This window comes from Palaemon carinicauda, chromosome 7 (assembly GCF_036898095.1).
Source record: "Palaemon carinicauda isolate YSFRI2023 chromosome 7, ASM3689809v2, whole genome shotgun sequence".
In the NCBI taxonomy this organism is placed as follows: Eukaryota; Metazoa; Arthropoda; class Malacostraca; order Decapoda; family Palaemonidae; genus Palaemon; species Palaemon carinicauda.
In genome coordinates, this window is record NC_090731.1 from 22723656 (window position 1) to 22750682 (window position 27027).

At 34.0% G+C, this 27027-nt stretch overlaps 1 protein-coding gene across 3 annotated transcripts in view; it reads left to right on the plus strand.

Moving 5' to 3' along the window:
• The window catches only part of LOC137643897 (cytospin-A-like), a 118932-nt gene extending 92819 nt beyond the window's left edge, over positions 1–26113 (plus strand). Inside the window, exons 6-19 of one of the 3 annotated variants that reach the window (XM_068376641.1) lie at positions 7900–8238; positions 9943–10070; positions 10314–10416; positions 10791–10943; positions 11236–11354; positions 11465–11612; positions 12040–12228; positions 12625–12894; positions 13131–13293; positions 13540–13728; positions 15224–15360; positions 18773–19081; positions 19235–19522; positions 24838–26113. In XM_068376641.1, coding sequence (XP_068232742.1) covers positions 7900–8238; positions 9943–10070; positions 10314–10416; positions 10791–10943; positions 11236–11354; positions 11465–11612; positions 12040–12228; positions 12625–12894; positions 13131–13293; positions 13540–13728; positions 15224–15360; positions 18773–19081; positions 19235–19522; positions 24838–24927 — 2625 coding nt within the window. In that variant the 3' untranslated portion in view covers positions 24928–26113. Of the gene's footprint in view, positions 1–7899; positions 8239–9942; positions 10071–10313; positions 10417–10790; positions 10944–11235; positions 11355–11464; positions 11613–12039; positions 12229–12624; positions 12895–13130; positions 13294–13539; positions 13729–15223; positions 15361–18772; positions 19082–19234; positions 19523–23879; positions 24011–24837 lie in introns of those variants that run through there. The other 2 variants (XM_068376642.1, XM_068376643.1) reach the window with 2 other exon arrangements.
• The last annotated feature ends 914 nt before the right edge of the window (positions 26114–27027 follow it).

Genomic DNA, 27027 nt, shown 5'->3' on the forward strand with positions numbered 1-27027 from the left:
TTTGTTTGAACTTAAAATAAATTTGTCGAGTTTTGTTTGAACTTAAAATAAATTTGTCGTGTTTTGTTTTAACTTAAAATAAATTTAGCGTACATTGTTTTATGCTAAAATAAATTTGGCGTATATTGTTTCAACTTTTGTGTTTTAACCTAAAATAAATATTCCTCCGATTATTCTGTAGTTTATACTCACTGTTATTCCATGAATCTAGCAAACATTTGATTCCAATGTTATTACTTTTATGATTCGTGATGGAGGTAAAACTGTTGGCTCTGGTAGTCACCCAATGCCTTGTGGCCTATAAATCTCATTGCTTTTCTGACGACACGGAAGCGATCGTCTTAAGAAGGAAATATGCCTTTTTATCTTTGTTGCATATGTGCATGTTAAAGTTAGACTGCTACTTTGTGCTCGTTGAAATTCCTGGAATAATCCAGTTCCTAATTCTTTCTCGCGCGAGTGATTTTGGAATTCACGGAACACCATTTTTACTTGTAGATCGACATTTTTTTCAAGGTGTTTTATTAAACAGTTTTTTTCGTGTAGATTTTTTTTTGTTTTATTCAAGGTGTTCTATTAATGGCTAGACTCTGGGACGGGAAAATTGAAAAGACCTTCAGTTTACTGCTACATCATTTACACCTGCCAAGTAGTTAACCCAAGTGCCGTTAAAGACCCGTTTAGATAATCCATGATGGCCAGAAGGGGATGACCAGAAGGGCTGTGTGCAGTAGAGCGATGATTGACCCTCGTACGTTCATGGAGATGATGGTCGGCTCTCTTTAATTGTGGGGCTTGAGACTTTACTGTTTAAAAGACCAGAATCACAAGATGAGATTTCATCGTTCCAATTACGATGTCAAAACCCTCACTGGACTTCTTGTGTTTTCTCAAGTTTATGCTTTGACAAACAACTAAGGGCTTTAGTGTCATTGTGTTTTCCCAAGTTTATGCTTTGACAAACAATTTAAAGGCTTTGGGGTCCTTGTGTTTTCGCAGGGTTATGCTTTGAGAAACAATTAAAGGCTTCGGGGTCCTTCTTGTGTTTTCCCAAGTTTATGCTTTGACAAACTACTAAAGGCTTTAGGGTCCTCCTTGTGTTTTCCCAAGTTTATGCTTTGACAAACTACTAAAGGCTTTAGGGTCCTTCTTGTGTTTTCCCAAGTTTATGCTTTGACAAACTACTAAAGGCTTTAGGGGACCTTGTGTTTTCCAAGTTTATGCTTTCGCAAACTACTAAAGGCTTTAGGGTCCTTCTTGCGTTTTCCCAAGTTTATGCTTTGACAAACAATTAAAGGCTTTAGGGTCCTTTGTTTTACCAACTTTATGCTTTGACAAACAGCTATAAGCTTCAGGCTTAAGATTTTTATTCTGTTCAAAGCTATTGAAAGATGTTACTACGCATTTGCGGAATATAAGTACGCTTTGTTATTTCATCTTTAAATATATTTTTTTTCCAATGAAATCTCTTTTTTGGTTAGTTTGTTCCAAAAGGAAATGTATCCCATAGTCTCTCGCACTTTTTTTTCTACTATGTTCTGTGAGGCTACTGTACTTAGTTGGATTCCGTCATTGTCCCGTAAACTCTCCCCCCCCCCCCCCCTTCCCTGTGGTATGTTGCTCACCTTCCAACCAAGGACGCTCTGATACGCAGTCTTTGCGGAGATCCACCCACCTGTCCGTAAAACCGTCCCTACTATAAATGTTCTAAGGGTCTTGGCGAAGCAGTCGTGGTAATTTTGCACCGTACTTATCGAATTATTTACATCTGCTATTAAGAACTTTTTGCCATTAACGAATAATGTGGCAAAATGGTTATTAGGACTGTGTAATTTTAGTCTGTTAACAATGTGCAGGAATGGTTAAGAACTTGAAATTCTGAAAGTCCATGATGCATATTTTTTATTCGATGTAGTTTTCGTTTCTTCATGTTTTTCAACAAAGAAATGCTCACTTAATTGGCTTCGTTGGTCATATATAAAAAAAAAACTCGTGTCCATAAAAAGAGTTGGGACAGGCAAACATATTTGCCATTATGTGTTTGTACTATAAAGATATTTTTCCTTATGAAGGAGGCCTAGTACATTCAAAACATTTTAGCGAGACCCAGATCTTATCAACTGTCTTAACCGAATAAACAGTTATTTCCTTCGCCTTTTTATAAAATGGTGGTAATTTTTTTTTTTAATGGTGTAACAGTGAGTAATACCTGTTTTCTTTATTTTTTCTGTTGTCTATGGTGTTGATGGGTAGATTCTTGCAGAGTAGTAGGCTATGGTGTTGAATAGAGAAGTTTGTATTACTACTACTACTACTACTACTTGCCAAACTACAACCCTGGTTTGAAAAGCACTGTGCTATAAGCCTAAGAGCTCCAACAGGATAAAACAGGCATAATGAGGAAAGGAAAAAGTTATAAAACTGATTTATTGGTAGTTTCGCTAACTATATTTATTAGGAGGGATATTAGCTGTTCTTTAAAGTCTCTGTTGCCTGCCCAGAGCTTATTATTTTGAGAAGTCACTGATGCTCGTGTTAACCAGGAAAGTTGAAGAAACCCGTTAAATCGCCACACTTCATGGGTTTCAACAGCGACGGCCGTGTATGTGCTTGTCATCTTTGATACAAGAATCACGAAATATATTTTACTCTTTTACACTGATGGTGTTTATTGTTGAATTTGTCAAATTTGATACGAATTTAGTGCTTTTAAAGATCTCAGTTCAACTCTCCTTTTCTTCTGTTGTTGTTAGTAGGTCGCATTGATGATACCTTTACTTGTTGGATTAACTTATGAGCAATGTTTTTAAAATGTTTAATATAAGAAATAGCGTTTCTGATTTAAATGTGCCCTGGCTTCTGTCGATTTTGTTTGCTTGACTAATTAGTTACTAACAAAATAGTTGATTATCACTCTACCATCATGATAATTGCATAAACAATGTCGAAATTGAGTGTACTTGCTTCCTTAGCTCTCATCAACACTCCTGATAGGTATGCCAATCAACCTTCTATCACTGTGTCGATTGAACGATAACTAGACGGTTAAGTCCGTTGCACAAGATAAATATGAAGAGCAACATGTTTTCTTTGGCAATATCCAAAGAGAACGAGGTTCACATAACAAAGGAGTTTTAGGTTTCAATCGTGTTGCATAACTAATACCTGACCTGCTTTACCGGTTTGCAAGAAGCTTGTGATATTCTCATCTCTCTCTCTCTCTCTCTCTCTCTCTCTCTCCCCCCCCAAAAATAGTTTTAATGAAATGTACATTTGTTTCCAAGGTCATACTAGGTTGCTTGCTTATGTTATGATTTAAATTATGATCACGCTTGCTTCTCTCTCTCTCTCTCTCTCTCTCTCTCTCTCTCTAAAAAAAATTTTATAATGAAATTTCATTGTACCAATTGTATATACAAGGTCGTTCGAGGTACTTGGTTGTGTTATGATTTAGATTATGATCACTTTGTATCTTTAGAAACTGTTGCCTCACCTTCATTGTTCTTTACTTTGTTCTCCACCTCATGAGAGTTGGGAAGAAGTGGGTCGCTATTCTAAGGCTCCACTGACTTCACTCCATTGTATTATTATTTATTATTGTTATTATTATTATTATTATTATTATTATTATTATTATTATTAGCAGCAGCAAGGGGAAAAGTATTAGTATTAGTTGTAGTAGAAGTGGTATTGTTTGGGTTCCCCCTCTTGTTAGATCTTTGTTTTCGAATGTTAGAATAATCTTTAATAATTAAATGCAAGTTCTAATTTGCCTTGAAATGCTTGGTTGTTTTTGGGTATCTTAAAATGTTCTGAAACATTCCTTTAGGTTACGTTAGTTTTGAAATGCTAGAACCCCGGCAGCAGAATATTGCTCAGATACGTCATGCCGAAGTGTGCAATTAGTAGAGACATGGCTCCTTCGGGAAGATTAATCTTTTAACCTTCTATCGTGTCATTAAACGTCTGTTTAGCCAAAGAGGGAGTTGGGTAGTTTTTATGTATATCCCACAGCGACGTTTGAGAGAAGTGGCAAGGGAACTGTCATTAACCTGTCCACGAAAGTAGCGAATCTTTGCAACGCTGTCAGGTGGAGATCGTGTTGCCCTTCGTAACTTTTTTTTTTTTCTTTCCCTCCAGTGGAGCTAAGCTGAGGCTACCTTCCACTCAACATATGCGGTCTAAGTGGTTGCATTTAATTTATAGTGTTTCATATAATTATTATATCTGTATCTATCAATGTATATATATATATATATATATATATAAATATATATTGCTTCTGAACTTAGTTTGTAATCAAATTAAAATTTTAATTGACTTTCATGCTACGTTATACATGGTAGATTCCAGCAAACAAGTTATTTTAAATGTTCTTGTTAAAGCCAGGTCTTCATTAAAGTTGAAAGTAACATTTTCCTTATGAAATATTTAGATTTTCGTTGGTCAATTTGGTTTTATAGACAAAATACTAGTTACAAGATGTTCCCAAATTATATTCTGTTAGAGATCCTAGTATATCTTTGAATTTTCAATACTAACTCAGCTCACGCATCCTTCCGTATGTGCAAGCTCTTTCTAATTTGCCCTGGTTCCTTGTAAATTTGCCTGATAATTGGACAAAGGACCACTTCCTCGCGGGTATTAGGTCAATTGTGGTGGTAATGACCTTGCATCTATTCTGTTTGCAAATGGAAGCCATAATTCTTTAAATATCAGACAGTTACTTTATATTGCGTGTCATGTCTAGAGTGTGATAGATGAATCTAGCCATGAGTAAAGAGCATAAGCGGATTTAGTTTGTGTACTATGCGGGCTAAACCGACTTGTCTCGATTTGTTTGGGCTTTGCATGGGATTTTGTGGACAATGCGGGAATTCTACATTGTTTATGACTCTGGGGTGTAAGGATAGTAGTAGAGTACTGCGTGTAGTAGTAATAGGTTTCTGACTGACTGTCAGTCAACTTGAATGGAAAACTATAGACTTTAGGTCAACTAGTTTTAATGGTCTGATATCACCCAGGTTTAGCCGAGTTCCTTCTGGGAGAGATAAATGCGTCGTGTTTGAGGACTGGTTGACATTCACAAATATAGAATGAATGGTTTGGAGAGGCTTGAAGTATGCTGGTCTTCAAACCCCCTACGTTACATCACGGATCAATTTACTTGTCAAAATGGTCGAATTGAAACTTGAGATGGGCGGTGGAGAAACTTGGCGCTCAACGGGTTACCTTTTGTTTATGAATACCCCAATAAAAGAGAGTAGTTAATCTTGAAAGGATTTCCTGAGGTGGGAGAATGTAGGTACTTAGTAGTGTAGAGTAGTACTGTCACTGCACCTATGTAGACCACTATAGTCATTACCTGGTAATTATGGCATCTTCTCTGGCTTTTGGTACACCTACTTTATAGCCTTCTCTCTGCTCAAGAGCTAAAGGTCTTAAAAGGAATTCTGGACTCATAAAGCCACCTGTGGGCACTCCTTCCTCAACCCCCCCCCCCCCCCCTCTCCTCCGTCTGGCTTCATCTGAGTACGGGGCAAAGAATGCGGCAGTAAACAACAATGTAAAGGTATAGCATTTGGAAGTTATGTGAACAGATTAAAAGCGAAAAAACTTTGGAAATAAACATTATATTGATTTAAATTATCGGATTTCTTATAGGGTGACTGTTTAAAAATTGATATATTTGTGACTAATAGATTAGATATATTTGGTCATAACATTTCATAAGAAATGTTTACTTTTAATTGACAAGCGAATGACCTTGAGTTCTCTCTCTCTCTCTCTCTCTCTCTCTCTCTCTCTCTCTCTCTCTTTCTCTCTCTCTCTCTCTCTCTCTCTCTCTGTTATGTACGATGAGGAGTGCGCATTTCATTATAATGAAAATCTTATATGCTATGCTATCTTCATTAAAATGTCCTAAAAATAGTTTTACCGACGGAGTTAAAATTTGCTATTAGTCTTGTTTGATTAGACGAAAAGGAAGAGAATGTAAAGTTCAGAAAGAGAATTTTATTTATTTGTTAATTATGACGTGGCGGAGCGAAAGTTACAATTGCTTTTTTAATTTAGTTTTTTAAGACTTTTTCGACGTCTGAAACTAATTTAAAAAAGACTTGATTGGACGGAATTTATCCTTACTTCAAGCGAGACATCCGCGGGAAGAGTATAATGCCATGATGGTATTTAAGAGACATTATCTCTAAAATTAAAATTAGTTCTTGTGAAATAACCTTTGGTATTCCTGTTGATTAAACTAGTTTTTTCCGTGAATTTTTGCTCGTGTAGGAGTCCAGATTTTAGAAAAAAAAATTAAGTTAACAGCTTTGGTTCTACCATTTTGTTTTACGACAATATGTTCTTTGAAAATATATTTAAGCGTGTTCCTCATTCTAAGAATTAAAACGATATAGACTTTCTAAATGTTAAATTTGGAATGGTTAGAATTATTTCATTTCCTAAGCAAATTATTTTTTCTTCCCCATACTTTTGTTGCCATAAAAAATCGGAATTCTTACTCTTATTTCTCAACTAATAGTACATTATGTAATACCAATCGATTTGCTTGTCAAGGGATTCAGAATGTTGCCGAGGTTGGCCAAAGAGAAGCAGTAGCCGGGTAGTGTTTATGCAGAGGCACCTTGAGAGATAGGTACCTGGGTTTCCCATTGGGGACCTGTGAGAATTGGCTGTTTAAAGTTCAGTGGCCGCGTGTGGGTAGGCTTTCCATGTGTCATCATTCTGTTCATAAATTTTAGTTTCCATGAAAGCTTATGCTGCTGGGTCAGTTTGAATTACGTTATGTTTGTGAAATGGCCGGAATATGATGTGAAAGGGCAACTCTCTTGGCCATGAGTTTCTTTATTATTCACAGTTGTATGATTTGCCTCTGGAATTTAGGCTTTCTCTTGTTGCCAGGTCTTTACAGCATTGGAATTGCATATTAAGTAACAGGCTGGTGTCAGCAGTGGAGGTGTATTTTAATGGAGAATTAGTTGCTTCTACTTTAATCTGTTTTCACTATTTAATTTGTTATCCATGGAGACTTATTAACACCTTGTTAGTAATGTACTCTCTCTCTCTCTCTCTCTCTCTCTCTCTCTCTCTCTCTCTCTCTCTCTCTCTCTCTCTCTCTCTCTCTAGAAATAACGTCACATAGTGCAAAAGGACTCCAGTTTTAGACAGCTGGCTTTGTGAAAAATTTTTAATCAAGTCGGAAAAGAAGAATCTCTCTTTCCAGAACAATCTTATAGGAACGCCTGTCAGTAGCGGCTACAAAATGCAAGTGATGTAACATCCTAAAAGATGGGAAAATGTACTTTGTAGAGGGCAAATTGTTTACATTGGTTTTGAATGTGGAATGGAGTCTCCTTGACTTATACACGTTCGCTGGTTGATTGCTCCAGTCTTGGGGGTTTTGAAGCAGCATGCGTCTTTCTTGACTTGTGTTCTACTCAGAAATTTGATATCCAAATCCAGTTAGGTTTCAATTCATTAATGCAGTTGGTTTTCTGCAGAGCTTATGAGATTTTTTGGTAATTAGGAACAAAAGTTAGTTTACTTGTACCTCAGATTTTTAGATTCAATGTAAGTAAGTGTTATAGATTTGTATAAATGTTTTATGCCACAGTTGTGGTAAAGTTATACAATTCATCTGATGATGTCATTTAGTGAAGAAAAGTAGTACCATAGATATTTTTGAAAATTTTATATTTGTACTTGGCCAAGTATAGATTTTTATTATTTTTTCTTGTATGTTCTTGTCATTTTTTCTTAAGGTAGTTATATAATGGATTAGAATAAAGTTTTCTTTAGAAGTAGTAAATTGAGTATTATTTTTTAATTACATTGTCTAGTAAAAAATTGGAATACATTCCTTTCTTTTAAACTTTACAGGAAGCGTTGAAAGAACGAGGACATTGCAGTGATGAAGAAAATATCGCTAAACCCTCTTCCTGTGGTGCTAAGAGTGGAGGCTCTTCATCCGCAACTCAGCCAGGCAATACGACAGCCTCCTCTTTATCAAATGCTACGACACAAGCGTCACAGTCGGAGTGTGTCGGTAATACAGTGCTTGACAATTCTTGTCATTTAACGTCTACAGTGCAGAAGCTGTCTGCAGAAAACAAACACCTTAAAGATCGGTTGCTTCTGCTCGGAGTTAACTTTGACTCTTCTCCCCTCTCTGATCAAGAAAAGGAATTATTGCAGAGTATAGTCTCCACAGTGTCACAGGTACGTGATTCGATAATTGGTCTCTCTCTCTCTCTCTCTCTCTCTCTCTCTCTCTCTCTCTCTCAGCAAATTAGGTAGCTAATTGTTAGCCTATCGTTGCATATTTCAGGTAGGGTGCAGAGAGAAGAAAAACTGACGTGTATTCTTGCTCACAGTTCTAGCATACTATCAAAACAAGGGTTTGAATGAAGTAATTCTCATCCTACAAGGGTGAAACCGTCAAAAAAAAGTGTCATTAATGAGATTAGTTTATACTGGTCCTTGAGACTTTTCTTTATCTTTAATATATGTATTGATGCATACATGAGATTCTATATTTTTTTATTGTTATGATTTAAAAAAGATAATGAATGAGAGCAAGTGTTTGGCCCAAATGAAAAAATTAAGGGTAACAGACCATCTTGGTTATCAGGCTTATTACTTTAAAGGCTGATAAAAAGATAAGATAGAGTAGCAGGAGAAACCTTATCACAGAAAATCTGTTGATTAGAGGATGGTTCTGATGTTCATACATTCATTTGTTGTTTTCTCATCAGTGGAAGTTGTTGTGGATGGAATCTTGATCATTTTTTTTAAAGATATTTATGACAACATTATTGTGCAAAAATGTTTTAATAGATTTATAGTAAAACTACCAAGAAAGTTGTGTAAATCTAGTGATTTATATGTGAAAAGGAGTATGGCTCTCAATCGTACATCTAGTTTGCGTGTTTCAAAAGAAACATTTCGAGAAATTGTATCGAGTGGTATTAAGAAAAAGACAAAAAGCAGTAAAGGGCAAATTGAAGAACATCCAGAAACTTCTTGGATTACAGAGGAGCATGAAAAAGTAAGATGGGATCAGAGATTGAAATGAATGAATAGGATTATCAGGTTGTTTTACTTGCTGGGTATTTGTATTGTGAAAATATGTTGTATTTTTGTGTTGTGTATAGTTTCTTTTTTATTTCTGTTGATACAGTGTAATGTATTAGTGTATCTTACATAAAATGGATTCAAGAAGCTAAAATAAAAATCTATGTTGACAACTGGGTTACATATCGAAGTATATTTGTTGTAGAGAAATTGTCTGATGTGGCATTTACAGTATTAGCTGAATTAAACGGTATTAGTTTTATTCACCATTTGTGATTACCTCAAACTTAGCTGTACAGTACCTGTGTAGGTTTATTTTTTTTTTTTAATGAAGTTTCCTTTGCAAATTTGTATTGAAAACAGGTTGATAGTCACAAGTTAGATTAACATAGTTATTTATTCTTTCCACCTTTGCTTATTACTTGTTTTGTCCATATACATATTCCTGATACTACAGAAAGACCTCAACTTGCAAACTTAATAGGTACCAAGAAGCTGTTTGTAAGTCTAATTTTGTTCAATTTTGGTCTAGGTTAGGTTTAATGTAACTCGCATAATCAAACTCACATGCCTACGGTTTTCACTGCTAAAGTCAATAAATAGTCTCATTTCATATTGCTAATATCATCTTGCTTACTGCATTAATTTACATAATAGTTTTATAGCAGTACTGTATTTCATTATGAACTTTTGATGCAATCCGAGATTTATGATTTCATTTGGGTTTTTGTATCCGAATGTGTGTAAGTTGAGGACCTACTTACTGATTACTGTATTTGTTTAATGTTAATTGATGACTTGGATTTCATAGACCAAACTGGAAGTGACTTGTGTTTTTGTTGTAAACAGAATGGTGGTGACGGTCCATCTTCGTGTGGAGATCGGGCAGAATGGGATAACAAGTCCACTTCAAGCTTTTCTGAATCTGTTGCTTGTTTACAAGATCGTATCCAGCAGATGGAGGAAACACATTATTGGTAAGTGATTCGTTTATTACAGTTTCATGAATGTTACAGAACGAAGAGGGACGATTTATAAATACCCCTTTCGTTATTATGTGATACAGTACATATTACCGACTAATTCCAGGCTTTCAGACGGTTTCCCATTTGGCATTAATGCAAATACATTGAGCTATCCCTGTAAGACTTAGGTTAGTTAACTGTATGATCTGGTTAAAATACATGATGACAATAATGGTAATAATTTTTTTTTAACAGTACAAATGAAGAGTTACAAGCAACCTTGCAAGAATTGGATGATTTGCGAGAACAACTCTCAGAGTTTCAACTGGAAGTTCAGTCACTGCAAGAGGAGAAACAGGTATGAACTTGTATTATGTAATTATGATACATTAATTTATTCAGGAGTTAGTTGTTGAGCTAGTTGCGACTTTTTTATGCAGTGCAAAACAAATTATTACTGCAGGTTGCCTATCACTAGGGATTACTTGTAATAAAAGTATATTTTATATTGTAAATGATGTAATAGGTTGAGAAGTAGGTCTGGTCTAAAAGTTATAACACAAAGCTGAAGATTTTTATAATAATTTAGTTATTATTACACATTACGGTCAAATGTTTTCTTGGTAACTAGTTCTCACTTTCTTTAACTTTTTTATCATGGAATATTATTTGCCAAAATATTCCTTTGTAAATAAATTCTTTTCTTGTAGTAAATTTAATTTTTTTTCCCAGGTCATATTGGAAAGTCTTACTCAGCAGACAGAAAAGTTGAATGAAGCTCGCAGTCATAACGATTCTTTGAAACAAATGTTAATCCAGCAATCCGAGAACAGTCAAGATTTGTCGCAGTGTGAAAAGACGCAAAGATTAATGGATCTTCTGAAGGTGAGGCAGAAGTTTTTCTTTATCATTTATGGGGCAGTTAATGGTGGTTTTTAAATTGACTTGTATGGTTTTGTGGTCCTGTAAAGAAAATAATGAAAGATTAGTGAGGTTTAAAAATCCTCAAGTTATATTATTGTCGTAGATTGTGAAGGTCTTCATGCTGTATGGATAATAAAACCATAAAATCCATTCACTGGTTAGTATTTAATAGTGGCAGTATTATCAAAAGTTTTAGATCACTCAGACTTCTTAATTGTTTTTTTTTTTTTCTTTTTATTCTTAAATTTTTAAGAGTGCTCAAGAAGACCGAGAAATTCTGCAGTTGAAGCAAGAAGAGTTAGAACAACAAGTAGTTACCACCAAAGATGCAGAAGAACGTTTTCATCATGATTCTCAGCTCATTAGAGACAGGTTTGTATTTGTGATTATAGATTTTATGAATACTTTAAATATCTTGGATTGTTTTTCCTGGAAATATGACTCTATATAAACATTAACTGGCATTGCTGTTTCTTATGCAGAATGAAAATATTGGAGTCCATGGTTGAAGCTGCTAACAATGAGAAGAAGGCTGCTGAAAATCAATTAGCAGAAGCTCTAGAATCTAGTAAATCAACAGAAATTGAGATTGCCAGATTACAAACTGCCTTAGATAGTGCTAAAGAAAAGGTGAGATCTTATATTCTTGAACAATACCTATTTATACCATGATTTTGTTACGGTGTGCTCTCTTTTGTAAAATGAGTATAAGGCAGATCCTATTGCAGATGGGTCCTAAGGGACTCTGCAAGAAATTTTTAGTTTCATGTAATGTGCTACTTGAGGGAATTGTTATGGATTTAGTTTATTCCGTATGTTGTAAGGGTACAATATTGTTTACTTGTTAGTAGTATGTCAAGGATTGATTCCCATTCCCAAGTGGCATGTTGAGTAAGCAATATTATTCAAGTATGCTAAAATTTTGTAGTTATTTTGTACTTGCCATTTTACAGAAGTATTTAAAATGAGTTTCAAGCTTTTGGTGGGGACATTCATATTTAGACTTGTGTTGTGCTATTTATTTTATACTAAATCAATATTGGTCATCCCATTATAGATAACTGAATTAGAAGCTGCAGTAATCTCTGGTGAGAAGAGTGAATTAGCAGATGTCCTTGAAAAGGTTAAACAGGAAAAAGATACTCTAGAGAAAGAAAATTCATTATTACAACAGAAAATGAACACGCTTGCTTGTGAGAACGACAGGTTAAAGGACCAGATATCTTCATTACAAGATGAGTTAATGGTAAGCTTTGAAATTTTCTGAGATTGTAATATTACAGCTTATAACATAAACTTGAGTTGAGGTCTTGGTGTTGGAGCCTTCTGTTAATATCATACTCTTTCACTATGAAATAATCTAACGTTTCTTTTTGTGTCACTATTGGATCACAAAATTCTGAGACTCAGGAAAATGTATATTGTAGTTAACAATTTTTAAAATATAAACTCTTATCCAAAAAAAATTGTTTGTTGAAACACAGGAAACATTAATTTTTTTGCTGGAAAATAGTGAATGATAATTTATCACTTAAATAGGACATTGTGGGATATATGTTTCAGCTCCATTATACTTATGATCCAGACACAACTTGATACCTCCCATCTATCCTTATTAATGGAGTTTGCAATTTGTACATAGGTATCCCGCAACAATGCAAAAAGTCAGCGGGAGGATGCCGATTGGAAGACATCTCAGTTGGAGAAAGAAAGACACCATCTTGAAGAAGAAATGGATATGTTAAGAAATAATATTGAAGATATCAAACTTACCTGTCAGCGTCATCTCGAAGATAAAAGGGATCTCAAAGCCAGTCTCTCTGAATCTCAAAAGAAACTTAACGAGACATTGGATAAACTTGGCGAGAAAGATCGTGCTTTCAGTGAAGAGAGATTACTGTTTAATAAACAGGTGAATTAGTCTTCTTTCTAAGGTTATGTTAGATTGATTTTGAGGTGATCATTTTTAAAGTTTTCCTTACTAGTATTATTTAGTATTCTTGATGAAGACCCTTAGGTAAAAGGGCTTGTTTTCACTATTTTTTCCCAGAATAAAAGCCATACTTTTTGAGTTAAAGATAATGAAAATAGAATAGGTATTTCAGTATTCCTTGTACAGTGCAGTTTCTAATACCTCTTTATTAATAGGTTGAAGAATGGGAACAGTTCCAAAGTGACTTGCTAATGACAGTTCGAGTAGCAAATGATTTCAAGACTGAAGCTCAGCATGACCTCGAACGGCTTACTCAAGAAAACACTATGTTACGAGAGAGACTGAAACAACTAGGGCAAGATCTTGAGAAGGCCAAAGGTGAGTGAGTTTGTAAGCCAGAAGCCCATAAGCCTTTTATTCCTCAATGCAATTCCATTGAAGTTTTTGCAGAATTGTCAAGGCTACAAAGCATTGCTTGGCTATTGCCTCATTAGAATGTTAAGCTTACTTTCTCAGTGAATCGAGCTTCAGTGTGATTGTTATAGTTCACTGGTCTGCTTGAGTAAATAATTCCATGTTTAGACATGCTGTATGGCTATTTACTGATACAGTGTTTGTACACAGCAGTGAAAGTATGCAGTCCAGTGACTAATAGCAGTAACAGCAGCCTGAGCAATGGTAGCAGCTCCAGTGAACGCCGAACTTTACGCTCAGTGCCCACATCCCTACCTAATGGTGAGCCTTCTATCCTTGCTGATCGCCGCAACCCAAGACCAGTTACGCGAGGAGATTCACGAGTAAAATCCCTTATTGGTGAGATTTTAAAAAAGCTTTTGCAGTTTTACTCTTAGATCTATGAGTGGAAAGTGCTGAATTTGAACATTCTAATTATTAAAGGTTTAGTTGATAAGCATATGATAGATGATGTTACCCAAAGAATGTTGTTCCTTGAAATAAGAAATACAATTGGATAATTCTCTTGGTAATTATTAACTCCTTTTTCCATCCTTGCCTTTTTGGGGTTAGTTTGGTCTCATAAATTGATGTATTTAAGATTTAATACTCTAATATTTTTTGTATGTGGTTTTTAGAAAGAAAACTATAAAGTGATTTTGAATTGAAAGACTTAAACGTTTTTTTTTCAGTAAAAATTTTCAAGTGGTAGAAAGTATAGTTGAATGAACATTTTATTTAAAAAAGAAATTGTTGGCTAAGGATGGAGTATTATAATAGATATTATTGTTTTTATTTTTTATTAATATAGTTATATGAATCTTTCTCATTTTTCAAAGGTCTTCCCTAGAATCTTTTCTAAAGAGTTGAAATTCAGAACAAGATAAATTTGAACAAACTGGCCAACTATATGAGCAAACACTAACATTACCTAGGTGTTGATTCAGATATTTTTCAAATTTACAAACAAACTAATTGAGTTTTCCAATGTAGGACTTTGAAGAACTCTTACCTCTAACCAGGCCCCATTATATCAAGCTGAAATGAAGTTTAGCCTAGTTTTATTCAATTGTAAATATATTCTTATGAAGCATAGGTCTTGTTCTGCTGTTCAAATGACTATAACTTGGTTATTGGTTTTTTATTTCCCAATCAGTACATATTTTTACTTGCTCTTTTGCTGTAAAAATCTAGTATGCCACTTCTGATCTAAAATGTGAAATAGGTGCTGGGATGTAACTGAACATTTGAATCACTTATTGTTGCCTACCACTGACCTAGTTTTAGATTTAAGGAGTTGCGGGATGAATAGTTTTAGATTTAAGGAGTTGCGGGATGAATTTCCCCTCAAGAGGATAATGGTAATCTATTGAAAACGTCCCCATCTTGCAATCTGTTGGACGGGAGTGAAAGACTTGCTCCGGCACTATTTTTCTAGTTTTTTTCTAAAACCTTGCCATGCTTCATGGTTTGGGAGAACCTACGGGTCAACCTGCTAAGGTATCCGCCCCCATTGCCTCAAGCTCCCCAGTCCTAGATTGATGGAAAGAGAGCTTGGCTGCTGATCATGCGTATATATGGCCAGTCCCTAGTGTATTGTCCCGTCTCTTGCTTACGCCATTCATGAGTAGCCTTTAAACCTTTGAAATTTAAGGTGAACATTAGAGCAGGACAGGGTTAAGCAATATACACAACAGCTATTTGAGAAAAAATTTAAAGAAATGGAGGAATGAAAGACTTAGTGATGCAACAGGTGCCAGAAGTACTACAGTATGCTTCAAGTAATTGTAGGGAGTGTAAACCCCAAGTAATAATGTAAAAATGTTAATTCTATTTTTCCTTTCATCTTCATCAGAGTCCATAGAATGTGTGACGAGACAGACTCGTGCAAACTCTAGAAGTTCATCAGCATCAAGTTTATGCAGTACCAGTAGCGAAAGCAACACATCAAATAGCAAAAGTGCACCTTTACTAAAAAGAGCAGATACTGAGGTATAGAAACATGTTAGGAGATGTAGTCCTCTCCTAATTCTCAAATAGTATTTTTTCATAAGTTCTGTAATAGCATTTCCATAGAGTAGTAGCCAATGAATAGGAAGTAAATAATTACATATAAAGTTTTATTTTTTATATTTGCTTTTATTCCTTTTCTCGTAATATTTTTGTTGTGTTCTTATTAGTCTCATCTCTATTTTCAGTTGTTTTTTATATTGCTAGCAATAGCAGGAAATAAATGGAGACTGCCCTGATATTGTACCTTTAAGTAAACAAGAGCATATATTCATCATCTATCTATTTACCAAGGCACTTCCCCCAATTTTCGGGGTTAGCCAACATGAAAAAAAAAGAACAAAAGGGGACTTTATTTCTCTTCACACCAATTCCGGCCTGACGAGGCTAAGTTAGGAAGTGCATAAAAATGGATGTACCCCACCATCATACATACCAGAAGCATTCAAGAGCATGTTCGGAAGCTGGAATGTTCGCTAGTTTAACGTCATTAGGGTTAAATATTTCAGAACCCACAAATTACTCCCAGCCCTCCCCTCTATGCAATAAGCTAATCCTGCTATTGTTAGCTAATTAGGTGATGAATTTCTATAAATAATAGTGCCTGTGAATAATTGAATTATTCTATAATATATTTATTGATTTTTTTACATTTTAAAAAGCAATGAGTTCTTATTCAAATTGTTTTTCTCATTATTACAGTTTTTTTTGCATACCTATGTATGTTTAATGTTGAGACTTTTGTGCTAAACAACACTTTTGTATAATTACACCTTCTAACTAATAAACGTTATCAATAAAGAATATTTATTTTAATATATGTATCATATGTGTAGAAATCACGAAAGCTGACATGTGATGAATATAAAATGTATTATAGCCACTAAAGGAAAAAATTAAAAGACTTGATTAGAGTTAGTACTTTCATCCACTCAGGACATTATCAAACTCAACAATGAGAATACATATACAAAGACATTGTATTTATACAGATGGGGATCCAACAGCTGTCAGTTTCTTAATAATTCCGGAGAAGTCAGATTTTAGATAAAAGGATAACACTGTATTAATGGAAAACAAAGCTGGGCTTAGATTCAAATTTCTACCTTGAGTACAGGAGATTAAAAAGGATTCAACAATATTCCTTTGGAAATAGTCATTTACATGGATTACTTTTTCCGCCTTTAACCAACCAATTCTATGACTTGACTGTAACCAGTGGGAGGCCAGGGCATTACTAAGAGAACCCCTGGAGACGGCCACCTGATGCTGTTTTAATCTGACTGGGATACCTTTAGATGTTTGGCCGACATAGAATAAGTTACACTCTGAACAAGGAATGCTATATATTACATGATCATCATTTCCAGAACTATTCTTAATTAACATGTTTTTTAATGTACAATTATATTTAAATACTACATCAATGTCTAGTTTTTTCAAAAGGGTATAACATCTAAAAAAAAACCATGAAATGGCAAACAAAGCATATTATTAATTGTTTCCTTCCTCTCTAATTGGACACTATAAAATGTTTTCTTAGCCTTATCCATACATTTTTCTAAGAAATATTTGGGATAGCAAAGATCTGTTGCAATTTTTTCTATTTTAGTGAACCCGTCCTCAATGTAATCTGGGCTACAAATTCTAAATGCCCTAAGGTACATGGAGGAAAAAACTGAATGTTTCATATTTTTAGAGTGACCTATGGTTTCATTATTTGTAGGCTTTCTATATATATGGAAAAATTTAAATTTATTTGTTTCTCTAAATATTAAAACGTCTAAAAATGGGATACGGTTTTCTTCTTTTTCTATAGTAAATTTTATAGATGGTACTAATGAATTAATGATTGAAACAAACCCTCAAGATTAAAATTTTCTTCGAAAATACCTAGAACATCATCAACATATCGATAAGACCACACTGAAGGAATGTTCTAGGTATTTTAGAAGAAAATTTTAATCTTGAGGGTTTTGTTTCAATCATTAATTCAATAGTACCATCTATAAAATTTACTATAGAAAATGAAGAAAATAACCGTATCCCATTTTTAGACGTTTTAATAATTAGAGAAACAAATAAATTTAAGTTTTCCATATATATAGAAAGCCTACAAATAATGAAACCATAGGTCACTCTAAAAATATGAAACATTCAGTTTTTTCCTCCATGTACCTTAGGGCATTTAGAATTTGTAGCCCAGATTACATTGAGGACGGGTTCACTAAAATAGAAAAAATTGCAACAGATCTTTGCTATCCCAAATATTTCTTAGAAAAATGTATGGATAAGGCTAAGAAAACATTTTATAGTGTCCAATTAGAGAGGAAGGAAACAATTAATAATATGCTTTGTTTGCCATTTCATGTTTTTTTTTTTAGATGTTATACCCTTTTGAAAAAACTAGACATTGATGTAGTATTTAAATATAATTGTACATCAAAAAACATGTTAATTAAGAATAGTTCTGGAAATGATAATAATGTAATATATAGCATTACTTGTTCAGAGTGTAACTTATTCTATGACGGCCAAACATCCAAAAGTATCCCGGTCAGATTAAAACAGCATCAGGTGGCCCGTCTCCAGGGGTTCTCTTAATAATGCCTTGGCCTCCCACTGGTTACAGTCAAGTCACAGAATTGGTTGGTCAAAGGCGGAAAAAAATAATCCATGTAAATGACGATTTCCAAAGGAATATTGTTGAATCCTTTTTAATCTCCTGTACTCAAGGTAGAAATTTGAATCTAAGCCCAGCTTTGTTTTCCATTAATACAGTGTTATCCTTTTATCTAAAATCTGACTTCTCCGGAATTATTAAGAAACTGACAGCTGTTAGATCCCCTTCTCCTGTATAAATACGATGTCTTTGTATATGTATTCTCATTATTTTTTCCTTTCGTGGCTATAATACCATGTATCATATTTCTTGCCCCAACATTTTGCCTTTTAGGAATACACTCCCTGTATGTTATGCATTGTTCTCCTATTTTGTTAAAAAGTAGACTAGCTTATGCTGCCAAACATACAAAAGCTACTCTAATAGCTACTATGGAGACAATAGTGAATCAGATGTTGTAAATATCAGCTGTATATATTATACAATTGCGAAGTTTTATTTAGTTTGTTAGTTCAACATTCATATAGTGGAGTTACTGTATACACTAGTTTTAGATGTCATACAATGTTAGCAGTGAAGTTCATATAATATTTCCATAATGAATTTTAAGGTCATATTTGAGTTAGAAATCCTATCAGTATTCCTGTAGGATATTGTAAGTGAAAATTTTATATTTCTAGTACATTTGGATAAAGTAATTTATTTTTAATTACTGAAGCCAAAAAGTCACAAAAGAGAGGATTTTTTTTTATTGCCCTTTCATCTTTGCAGAGTGTCATTCGAGGGAATTCGTCTTCACCCTTGAAAGATACCGGAAATACTTTAGGTTCGTCAACAGCTTCATCACCTTTGAGAGCTCTTCAGCGTAACTCATTTACTGAGGGTTTAACTCAGTCGGCATTTTCCAAAACCTCTGGTAATTCCAACCTATCTGAAAACATTAAAATGTCGCAGTTATCAGAGAAAATATCAGGAAAGATTACTGGTCTTGGAACTGTTGAGAATAGTGTCTCAAAACCACCACTTTCTATTTTAAGTAACAAATTGGACCATACTGTAAGAAGAAATAGCTATGGCCAGGTAAGCATCTATGTATATTTGTTTTACATAAGAACTAACTTTGTAAGTGTTTATATATTGGGATTATAGAAGGAATTATCTAGGAATTCTTAATTTTCCCTTGAGATATACTTGTCATAACCTCATAGTAATGTTTTCTTTTCTTCTTGACAGATAAGTGCTGTAGTTGACAAGAAGGATCCTTTAGCCTGTTTAGCACAGGGGGGAGGCTCAAAAAGAAATGCTTTGCTGAAATGGTGCCAGAACAAGACAATAGGTTACACTAATGTAGATATAACCAACTTCAGTTCAAGTTGGAATGATGGTTTGGCGCTCTGCGCTATTCTCGACACTTACCTTCCAGAAAAGATTAGTTACAAGAGACTCTCTCCAGCAAATAAGAGAGAAAACTTTGAAGTTGCTATTTCAGCTGCAGAATCTGTTGGCATTCCTAATTTGTTGGTAGGTATCATTAACACTTATGAATAACCTTTCTTCAGTTCTCAAGATGATAAATTTTAGTTAAGCTTTTATGGTTGTAGAAACAATAGTTTGTATTTGAAGGTTGTGTCTTAGAATCACATAGATTTTTAAAGTTGATCTTTTCTTTAGTACAGTTAAAATACTCTTCTTCATGATGTACATGCCTTGTGCTTTATTGATTATTTGACAATCTGTATTTTGACAATTTGTTGTCAATTCCAGGAAAGGCAGTAGATAAGTGTTTCTAAATTTAATATCCTTCAACATTTTTAATGCATGGATATTTTGCATGGTGTTGCAATTTCAGCATGCATGTGTGGTTGTGGTTTGATCAAGGTTTCAAGAAATTAAAGCTTTTTTTTTTTTGCTGTTAAACATTAATATTGCAAATTTCTTATCTTGAAAACCTGATGTACCTTAAGAGTACTTATTTATAGAATATATTCATAGTACAGAGTAATGAACATTTTGAATACACATATACTGTATATACATACATTTTCTTTTTATATTGCTGTGTGAAGTTAAATAACAAGAATACTAGGTTTTGTAATATGTTAGCATGTGAATACTTTATACTAATGTAGTCTTAATATTGACATTTATTTAGTACTTATTAGAAATTTACTGTGGCAATAACCAGAGAAATAAGATAAAAGAAAAATTACTATTAAATTATATTTTCACATCTCAAAGATATATGATCTTCTAATGTCTCCAGAACTGCATCCTTGCCTAGATAGTAATAGGTGGATGCCTTCGATACCTAGAATTGCAGGTGTTATAATTATTATTACTAGCTGAGCTACAACCCTAGTCGGAAAAGCAGGATGCTATAACCCAACGGCTTCAATAGGAAAATATAGTCCAGTGAGGAAAGGAAATAAGGAAGCAAACTGTAAGAGAAGTAATGAACAATTAAAATAATCTTTTATATATAAACTGTGAAACTTCCCAAAACCAGGTGAAGAGAAATGAGATAGAATAGTGTGCCGTAGTTTACCCTCAAGTAAGAGGACTTGACCCCAAGACAGTGGAAGACCATGCCACATAGGCTATGATACTACCGAAGACTAGAGAACAGTGGTTTGATTTTGAAGTGTCTTCATATATGAGCTGCTTACCATAGCTAGTCTCTTCTACCCGTACCAAGAGGAAAGTAGCAGCTGAATGATTAAAGTGCTGCAGTTAAACCCTTGAGCCAAGAAGAATATTTTGTTAATCTCATTATTAGGTGTATGAAGACAGAGGGTAATGTAGAAAGAATAGCCCAGAATATTCGGTGTATGTACTGTATAGGCAAAGGAAAAAGGAGACGTAACCTGAGAGAGGTGATCCAGTGTAGTACTGTCTTCCCAGTAGAAGAACCCAATAACACACTAGTGGTAATATTTCAACGAGTGGCTGGTACCCATGATGTTAATTATAGTTTTTCGACACTGACAGAAAAGTGACCTTTAAGAATAGGCTTGTAGGCATAAGTAGTCTAATCTTAATCCCGACTTTTGTTTTTTATGGCTTACTTTATTATTTTGTGTGTCAAGTCAACACTTAGATTATTTGGTAGGTTGCTTAGGCAGTTTGTCAAAAAAAATATTGGAATCTCTTGGGAGAGTGATTTTTCTCGTGTTTGTCTGGACAGTTCTGCTGCTGCTAAGATACCTTTATATTCAGTCATTGCTTTTAAACTTACTTTTTTTTTGTAAGAACTGCAACAGATATGTTTAGCTAATCCAGCCTGTTGACTGATCCTTTGACCCCACTTCGCCAAGCCATCAGATTTGGTGCATTTTTAGCTCGGGCAATCACTATTAGGGTAGTCAAGTGTTCCAGTGGCTCATTTAGTTGTGGTTGGAACACTCCTTGCTCCTGGGGACTATTGTCTGAAAAGGTATTCAATCGAGATGAATGTTGCTCATTCAGAAACCCTCGAAGCAACTGGATGGCAGGGTGGTGACAAGATCAGCCTCTGAAGAGAGGGTTATTGTCAACAGTTGGAAGTTTAGTGGGTGATATATTTAAACTTTGATGCAATAGTAGCTATCAGTGAATGACAGTTGTGCCAGTATGTCCTAAACTACTGTGTCCTGGAGCAAAGAGTGCAGCTGTTCCTTTAAGCAGGTAATGTAACTGCCATCTGCTGCTGGTGAGGAAGTGACCATATTAACTGACGGGCTTGGATTGCACATGGCTTAGCAACTAGATAAAGATAAGGTTTTGTCTAGTACAACCTTTATTACGGCCGTAACTGTTTACTGGGGGACCAGTCTCGGCATGTCTTGAAAATGGTCAGACAAGCACACCTTTACCCTTTGGCAGCTGCAGTCTTCAACTTGACATTGCACATGCACAACTATCTTGTTTAAAGTTTCTTTTATGAATTCTGTGAAAATTATCTGGTAGACAGTACAAAGTACAGTACTAAAATATGGTGCTAACATTACAAAGAATAAAAGCCACTAGCATAGGAAATATACTGATTACATAGTACATAGAAATACATATATTTGGGGATACCTGAAGTTATAGGGTTTGTGATAATGTAAACAGTACAATATTGAATTATGACACTTATATTTTGACTAATACATTATAGGAATGTAATCTACATAGATTACAAGTTCAATTTTGAAATTGCATCATGCAATGCCATACCCATTCTTGTTTAAAAAGAGGTTAAGCTGTATTGAAATTATACGATCTCAACAATTTACTCTAAATATTAATTTTTATAGGACTGAATTCCTAGTTAGAATGTAGCTGCTCTACATTTCGGTTAAGATTTTATACTAATTTCCTACATTGTCTGAGTCTGTTTAGATTGCATCTAGGCAAATGGTGCATGTAAGCATCTGGTATTGATTCCCCATGGAAGTTTAGGGATTTTTGCAGAAGAATCCTTTGCCTAATTTATTTTTTATAAAAAAAAAAATGCCATAATAGTATTATTGACGAAATACTTATATATATATAGATATGGTTTTAAAGTTGAAAATTATTGTTTAAGAATACCAAGGGCTTATTTCCAACTTTAGTTTTTACAATTTAATGATTACACAATTATTTAGTAATTTTAATTATATTTCGCCCAATTTATTAACACATGCTGGCACAATTATGATTTTTTTGGGGGAATTTTTTTATACATTATTATCAGGTGAATTATAATTTTTAGCCAGGCACAATACTTTAGTAGAGTAGATATAAGGAATTTTCATCTTCATACAGTGAAGTTCATTTTGTAAAGTAATAACCACTTATAAAGCCGTTCAGTATTTTAAACAGATCTTAAATGTTTGTACTGAACATAGGTGCATTATTTCTTTCACTATTAGTATTGGTGTGCTGTGAATAATTACAGTTAGGTAAAGTTTTCATGTTAAATAAGTTACTTATTTGTCTGCTGTATAGTATCAAGAGGTGCACTGTATTACTTACGGGTCTTAGCAGCTTCCCTTTAGAATTGACTACTACCTCTCTTCCCCCCTGTCTTTCTTCCTTTCCATCCTGCAGTCCACTATTTTCTAAATTTAACTTTATAGAAATGTGGAATTTTTGCCATTTGTACATGGATACTGTACGTTCTCCAAGGCCTTAGCGCCTGGTTATTTAGTCCATAATTCAAGTAGGGCCATTTGCATTAAGGTGTCATGCATGGCACTTTTTCACATGAATCATAAAAAAAAAGGTTAATGAAGACCTTGAATTTGTCAGGTATGGTTGTAAGAAATAACTTGTTCCTTACGTTATTGTGAAGGAAGGAGCAAAGCAAGTTTAACGTTGTCTTGAAGTAAAATTTTTATGAAGAGGGCAGATTAATCACATTCCAAAGTAATTGTACAATACTTTGGAGTTGTTGAAAAAAACTACTTGTTTTTATCCTCATGTCCTAGGGTTCTGGTTTGAAACTGTCTGGGTTTTCACTGTTTGAGCACTTGGGCTTATAGCATCTTGCTTTTCCAACCAGGGTTGTATCTTAGCTAGTGATAATAATAATTATGTATTGTAGAAACTTAATGAATCCTTCAGGTTTTTAAATGTTGAAATATGGTAATCTAAATCCAAATGTTTGGTCATGAACCAGGCTAAACAGTAAGAAATTGTAATGACCAGACAAAAAAGTCATCTACAAGTAATCAGTTGTTTAAAACCACATTAACGGATGACAATTTATAGTTAATGTATTTATCAATACGAAAAAATTACTGAAGTACATTTTGTTTCACAAGTACATAGGAGTATTTAATCTTTTGTATATATATTTGCCTTACTACAACAAATTTTTGTTCTTATGAATGTTATAAAATTATTTTTAAATGTAACAATTACCTTCCAGATGATTTAGCGACAGCCCAGAAAGATGAAATACCTGTAATCTAGCCTTGTCTACCATAAAATAATTTGAGGACGTTCAACTTTACATTGAGCGTCCTCAAATAGATATATATATATATATATATATATATTGGATTGTTGACTGGTCGTCTTACTTAGGCTAAAATCATTTGAGACGCAACCAATAATTAATATTCCATACCTACAATTTATTATTTTTTTAACCAGTATGTGCTACATTAGAAGTACTGTACCCCGTTGAGACAGGCTAAAAGAATTTTTAGACAAGAGCCAAGAATTAATATTCCTTACCTACCAATAATATGGGCAGTGTTTTATGTGCTACATTGGAAGTACTATACCCTGTTGACACAGGCTGGAAGAAAGGAATTTTGTAATGGAATGGATAGTCTGAAATTCCATCATGATTACTTTATCCCTACTTTTTAATTTGTCTAAATCAAGTACAGTATTAACTCATTTCAATGAAATAACTAAATTTAGGAGTGTCTTCAATATTATTTGTGGTCCAAGACTTTCATTTCTGTAGAATATTTTGAAGTCAGGTTATAAATTTTAGTAATGTCTTAAAATTAAATACAAAAAATTTAAGAAATGCTTTAAAATTACAAAGATAATGTAAAATGCTTAATTTATTATAGATTAGTACAAGGTTCTTTTGATAACCAGTGGTACCTCTTGAGATGGAACATTAGTTACAAAATGATGTTCGAAGGCCAAATATATTTTCTCCTATGAATTAATTGATTGGCTTCCTACCCAAGGATGCCCCCTAATAGGGCCATTTACTACACAAAGTTAACAATACTGTATTAAAAAACAGTCAAGATTATTGAATGAATGAATAAACATGGAGAAATATATGATTTTAAAACTATATAAGTTAAAGATCTAATCAAGACATCTGGTAGTATGCTAAAAAGTATTTTTCTTTCCAGGATGTTAGCGATATGATTACTTCCGAACGTCCGAATTGGCAGACCGTCTATAACTATGTTACTTCCATTTACTGTCATTTTGAAACTTGAATAAATCTTTTTTTTTCATCCATATTATTTACTTACTCTATATCAGAACATACTGGTTATTATATTGTAAAGACATGACACCAGCTAGTTTGTATTTTTGTAAGCTATGTACATTCAGAATCTATTTTTATGCATACATAACTTTCATGCTTTAGTAGTATGTGCCTTTGATATCTGCTTGTTTTTCATGTACTGTATATATGTTCATTACCATTATTTTCATTTCCATGGCACTGCAAAATGTATTATTGCTACTTTTGAATGTCAAGAGTGTATGCTGTTAATAAAAAAGTAATCTAGTCTAAATCTGTCTCTGGAGAATAAAGAAATATTGTATTTGGCTGGGGTTGGATGTTGATTAGTAGGATCAAATGCTGCTGCTTTTAGTAATATTTGTACAAATGCTATTTGCTTCTTTGTCAGTTAAAATTACTCGAAGCTTGATTCTGGTTTAATTGGAGATTGCATCTCATTTCTGCAGAATGAACTGCAGAAACGAACATATAACTGTGATATGATTATATTTATTTCCCTTCTCCATTAAGTAATCAGTGTCTTGAAATATGTAGACTCGAGCTCTAGTTGGTCTAGTGCTAACTGTGTTTTGAGGGTTACAAACATTGGACATCAAAACTGCACTCCTGAGAAAAGCAGTTTATTATAATTTGACAAGACAGTGAATGAATCCTTTGCCTTTAAAAAAGTGGAGGACATTAAACTGTTTCGTCAAATTGTTAAAGTTTTTTTTGATTACAGAAATAGTTGTGCCTTATAAAAAAAATTGATATGCATACTTATATACCTATATTTGTTCAATATATCCAATATATGTATGCATATATACTTCACATGTGGGATTGGCGGCTTTAGTACGTTTATAGAAATTTTGTTATAGTTGGTTTGTATGTGAATCACTACAAAAATATTTTTGGCACTTAAATGCTTTCAAGCTTTAACAAGGTTAATATTTACACGAGTTTGAATGCCAATATCCACTAAAGCTTGTTACACAACATTATTAGTGTACAAAGTTTCTACCGTTTCCATGCGTATATGGTATAATGGTCTGTACATAAGCTTGTACATATTAAGTGTTAGGATAAGGGGTTGTCAAATGCAGTGAGTGTATGTTGTAAGTTCCTATTGTATACATGAAAGCAGTATTAATATAAATTGTAAAGCTTCAGTGTTTATTTTCAATTATTTTCCTTTTAACAGAAAAAAAATAGCTAAGTATTTATTTACAGCAAAAAAATTATGCACAGTAAATTATTTCATTGATCATATTTAGTTTGTAATTGCTTATACAATGCTTGTAGAATAGTAAATGAACTTTAATAGTATTGGTGTTTGCTCTTTTTTTATAAATATTACGAATACTGATAGCTAATTTGTATGAATTCCTTTATATTTCATAAAAAATTTGTTTTCCCAGCTTCAACATATCTAACTTGTAAAGCCCTGCTGATGTGCTGCTTGTTCCATTGGCCAGCCCTGAGAATTAAACATTTGAAATCAGGTTGTAAATCTTAACGATAAAGTAAATTACAGTATCTATATTTGGCTGAGATTCATCTGGCTTTTCCAAAGCTTCCTACCTGTCCTAAATATTAAATTTCCCTTTTTTTCCACTAAAAGCCCTCCTTCCTCTAGTGTAGAATTTTTATTTTATGGCAATAAATGCGCAAGGCACCTCACCACCACCTCCTAAGCATATTTACGCAAAGGGCCTCCGCAAGCTAACTAGGGAATACAATATCTCTTAATTGTTGAGAGAGCAAAGTTGCTAAATAGGCACAGAAGGCATTTTTATGATGGTAATAATACTAATTTCCCCAGAACTAGGCTATCATCCCAGTACAGAGAGATCCTTAAACCAAACAGATGGCCCACCAGAGCCATGACCCTCGGTAAGACATGGAGAGCTATGCATAAACCAAAGCAAATTCTACGAAACTGGTACACCTAGCCTCCATCAAAACTCGAGATACACTTCCTTGAATCTGGATGAAGGAACATAAAAACACAACTGATCAGCGAGAACAATCAGTCATTCTTCTGTACTGCTACTACAATGAAGTGTTTGCAAAGTATTTCATC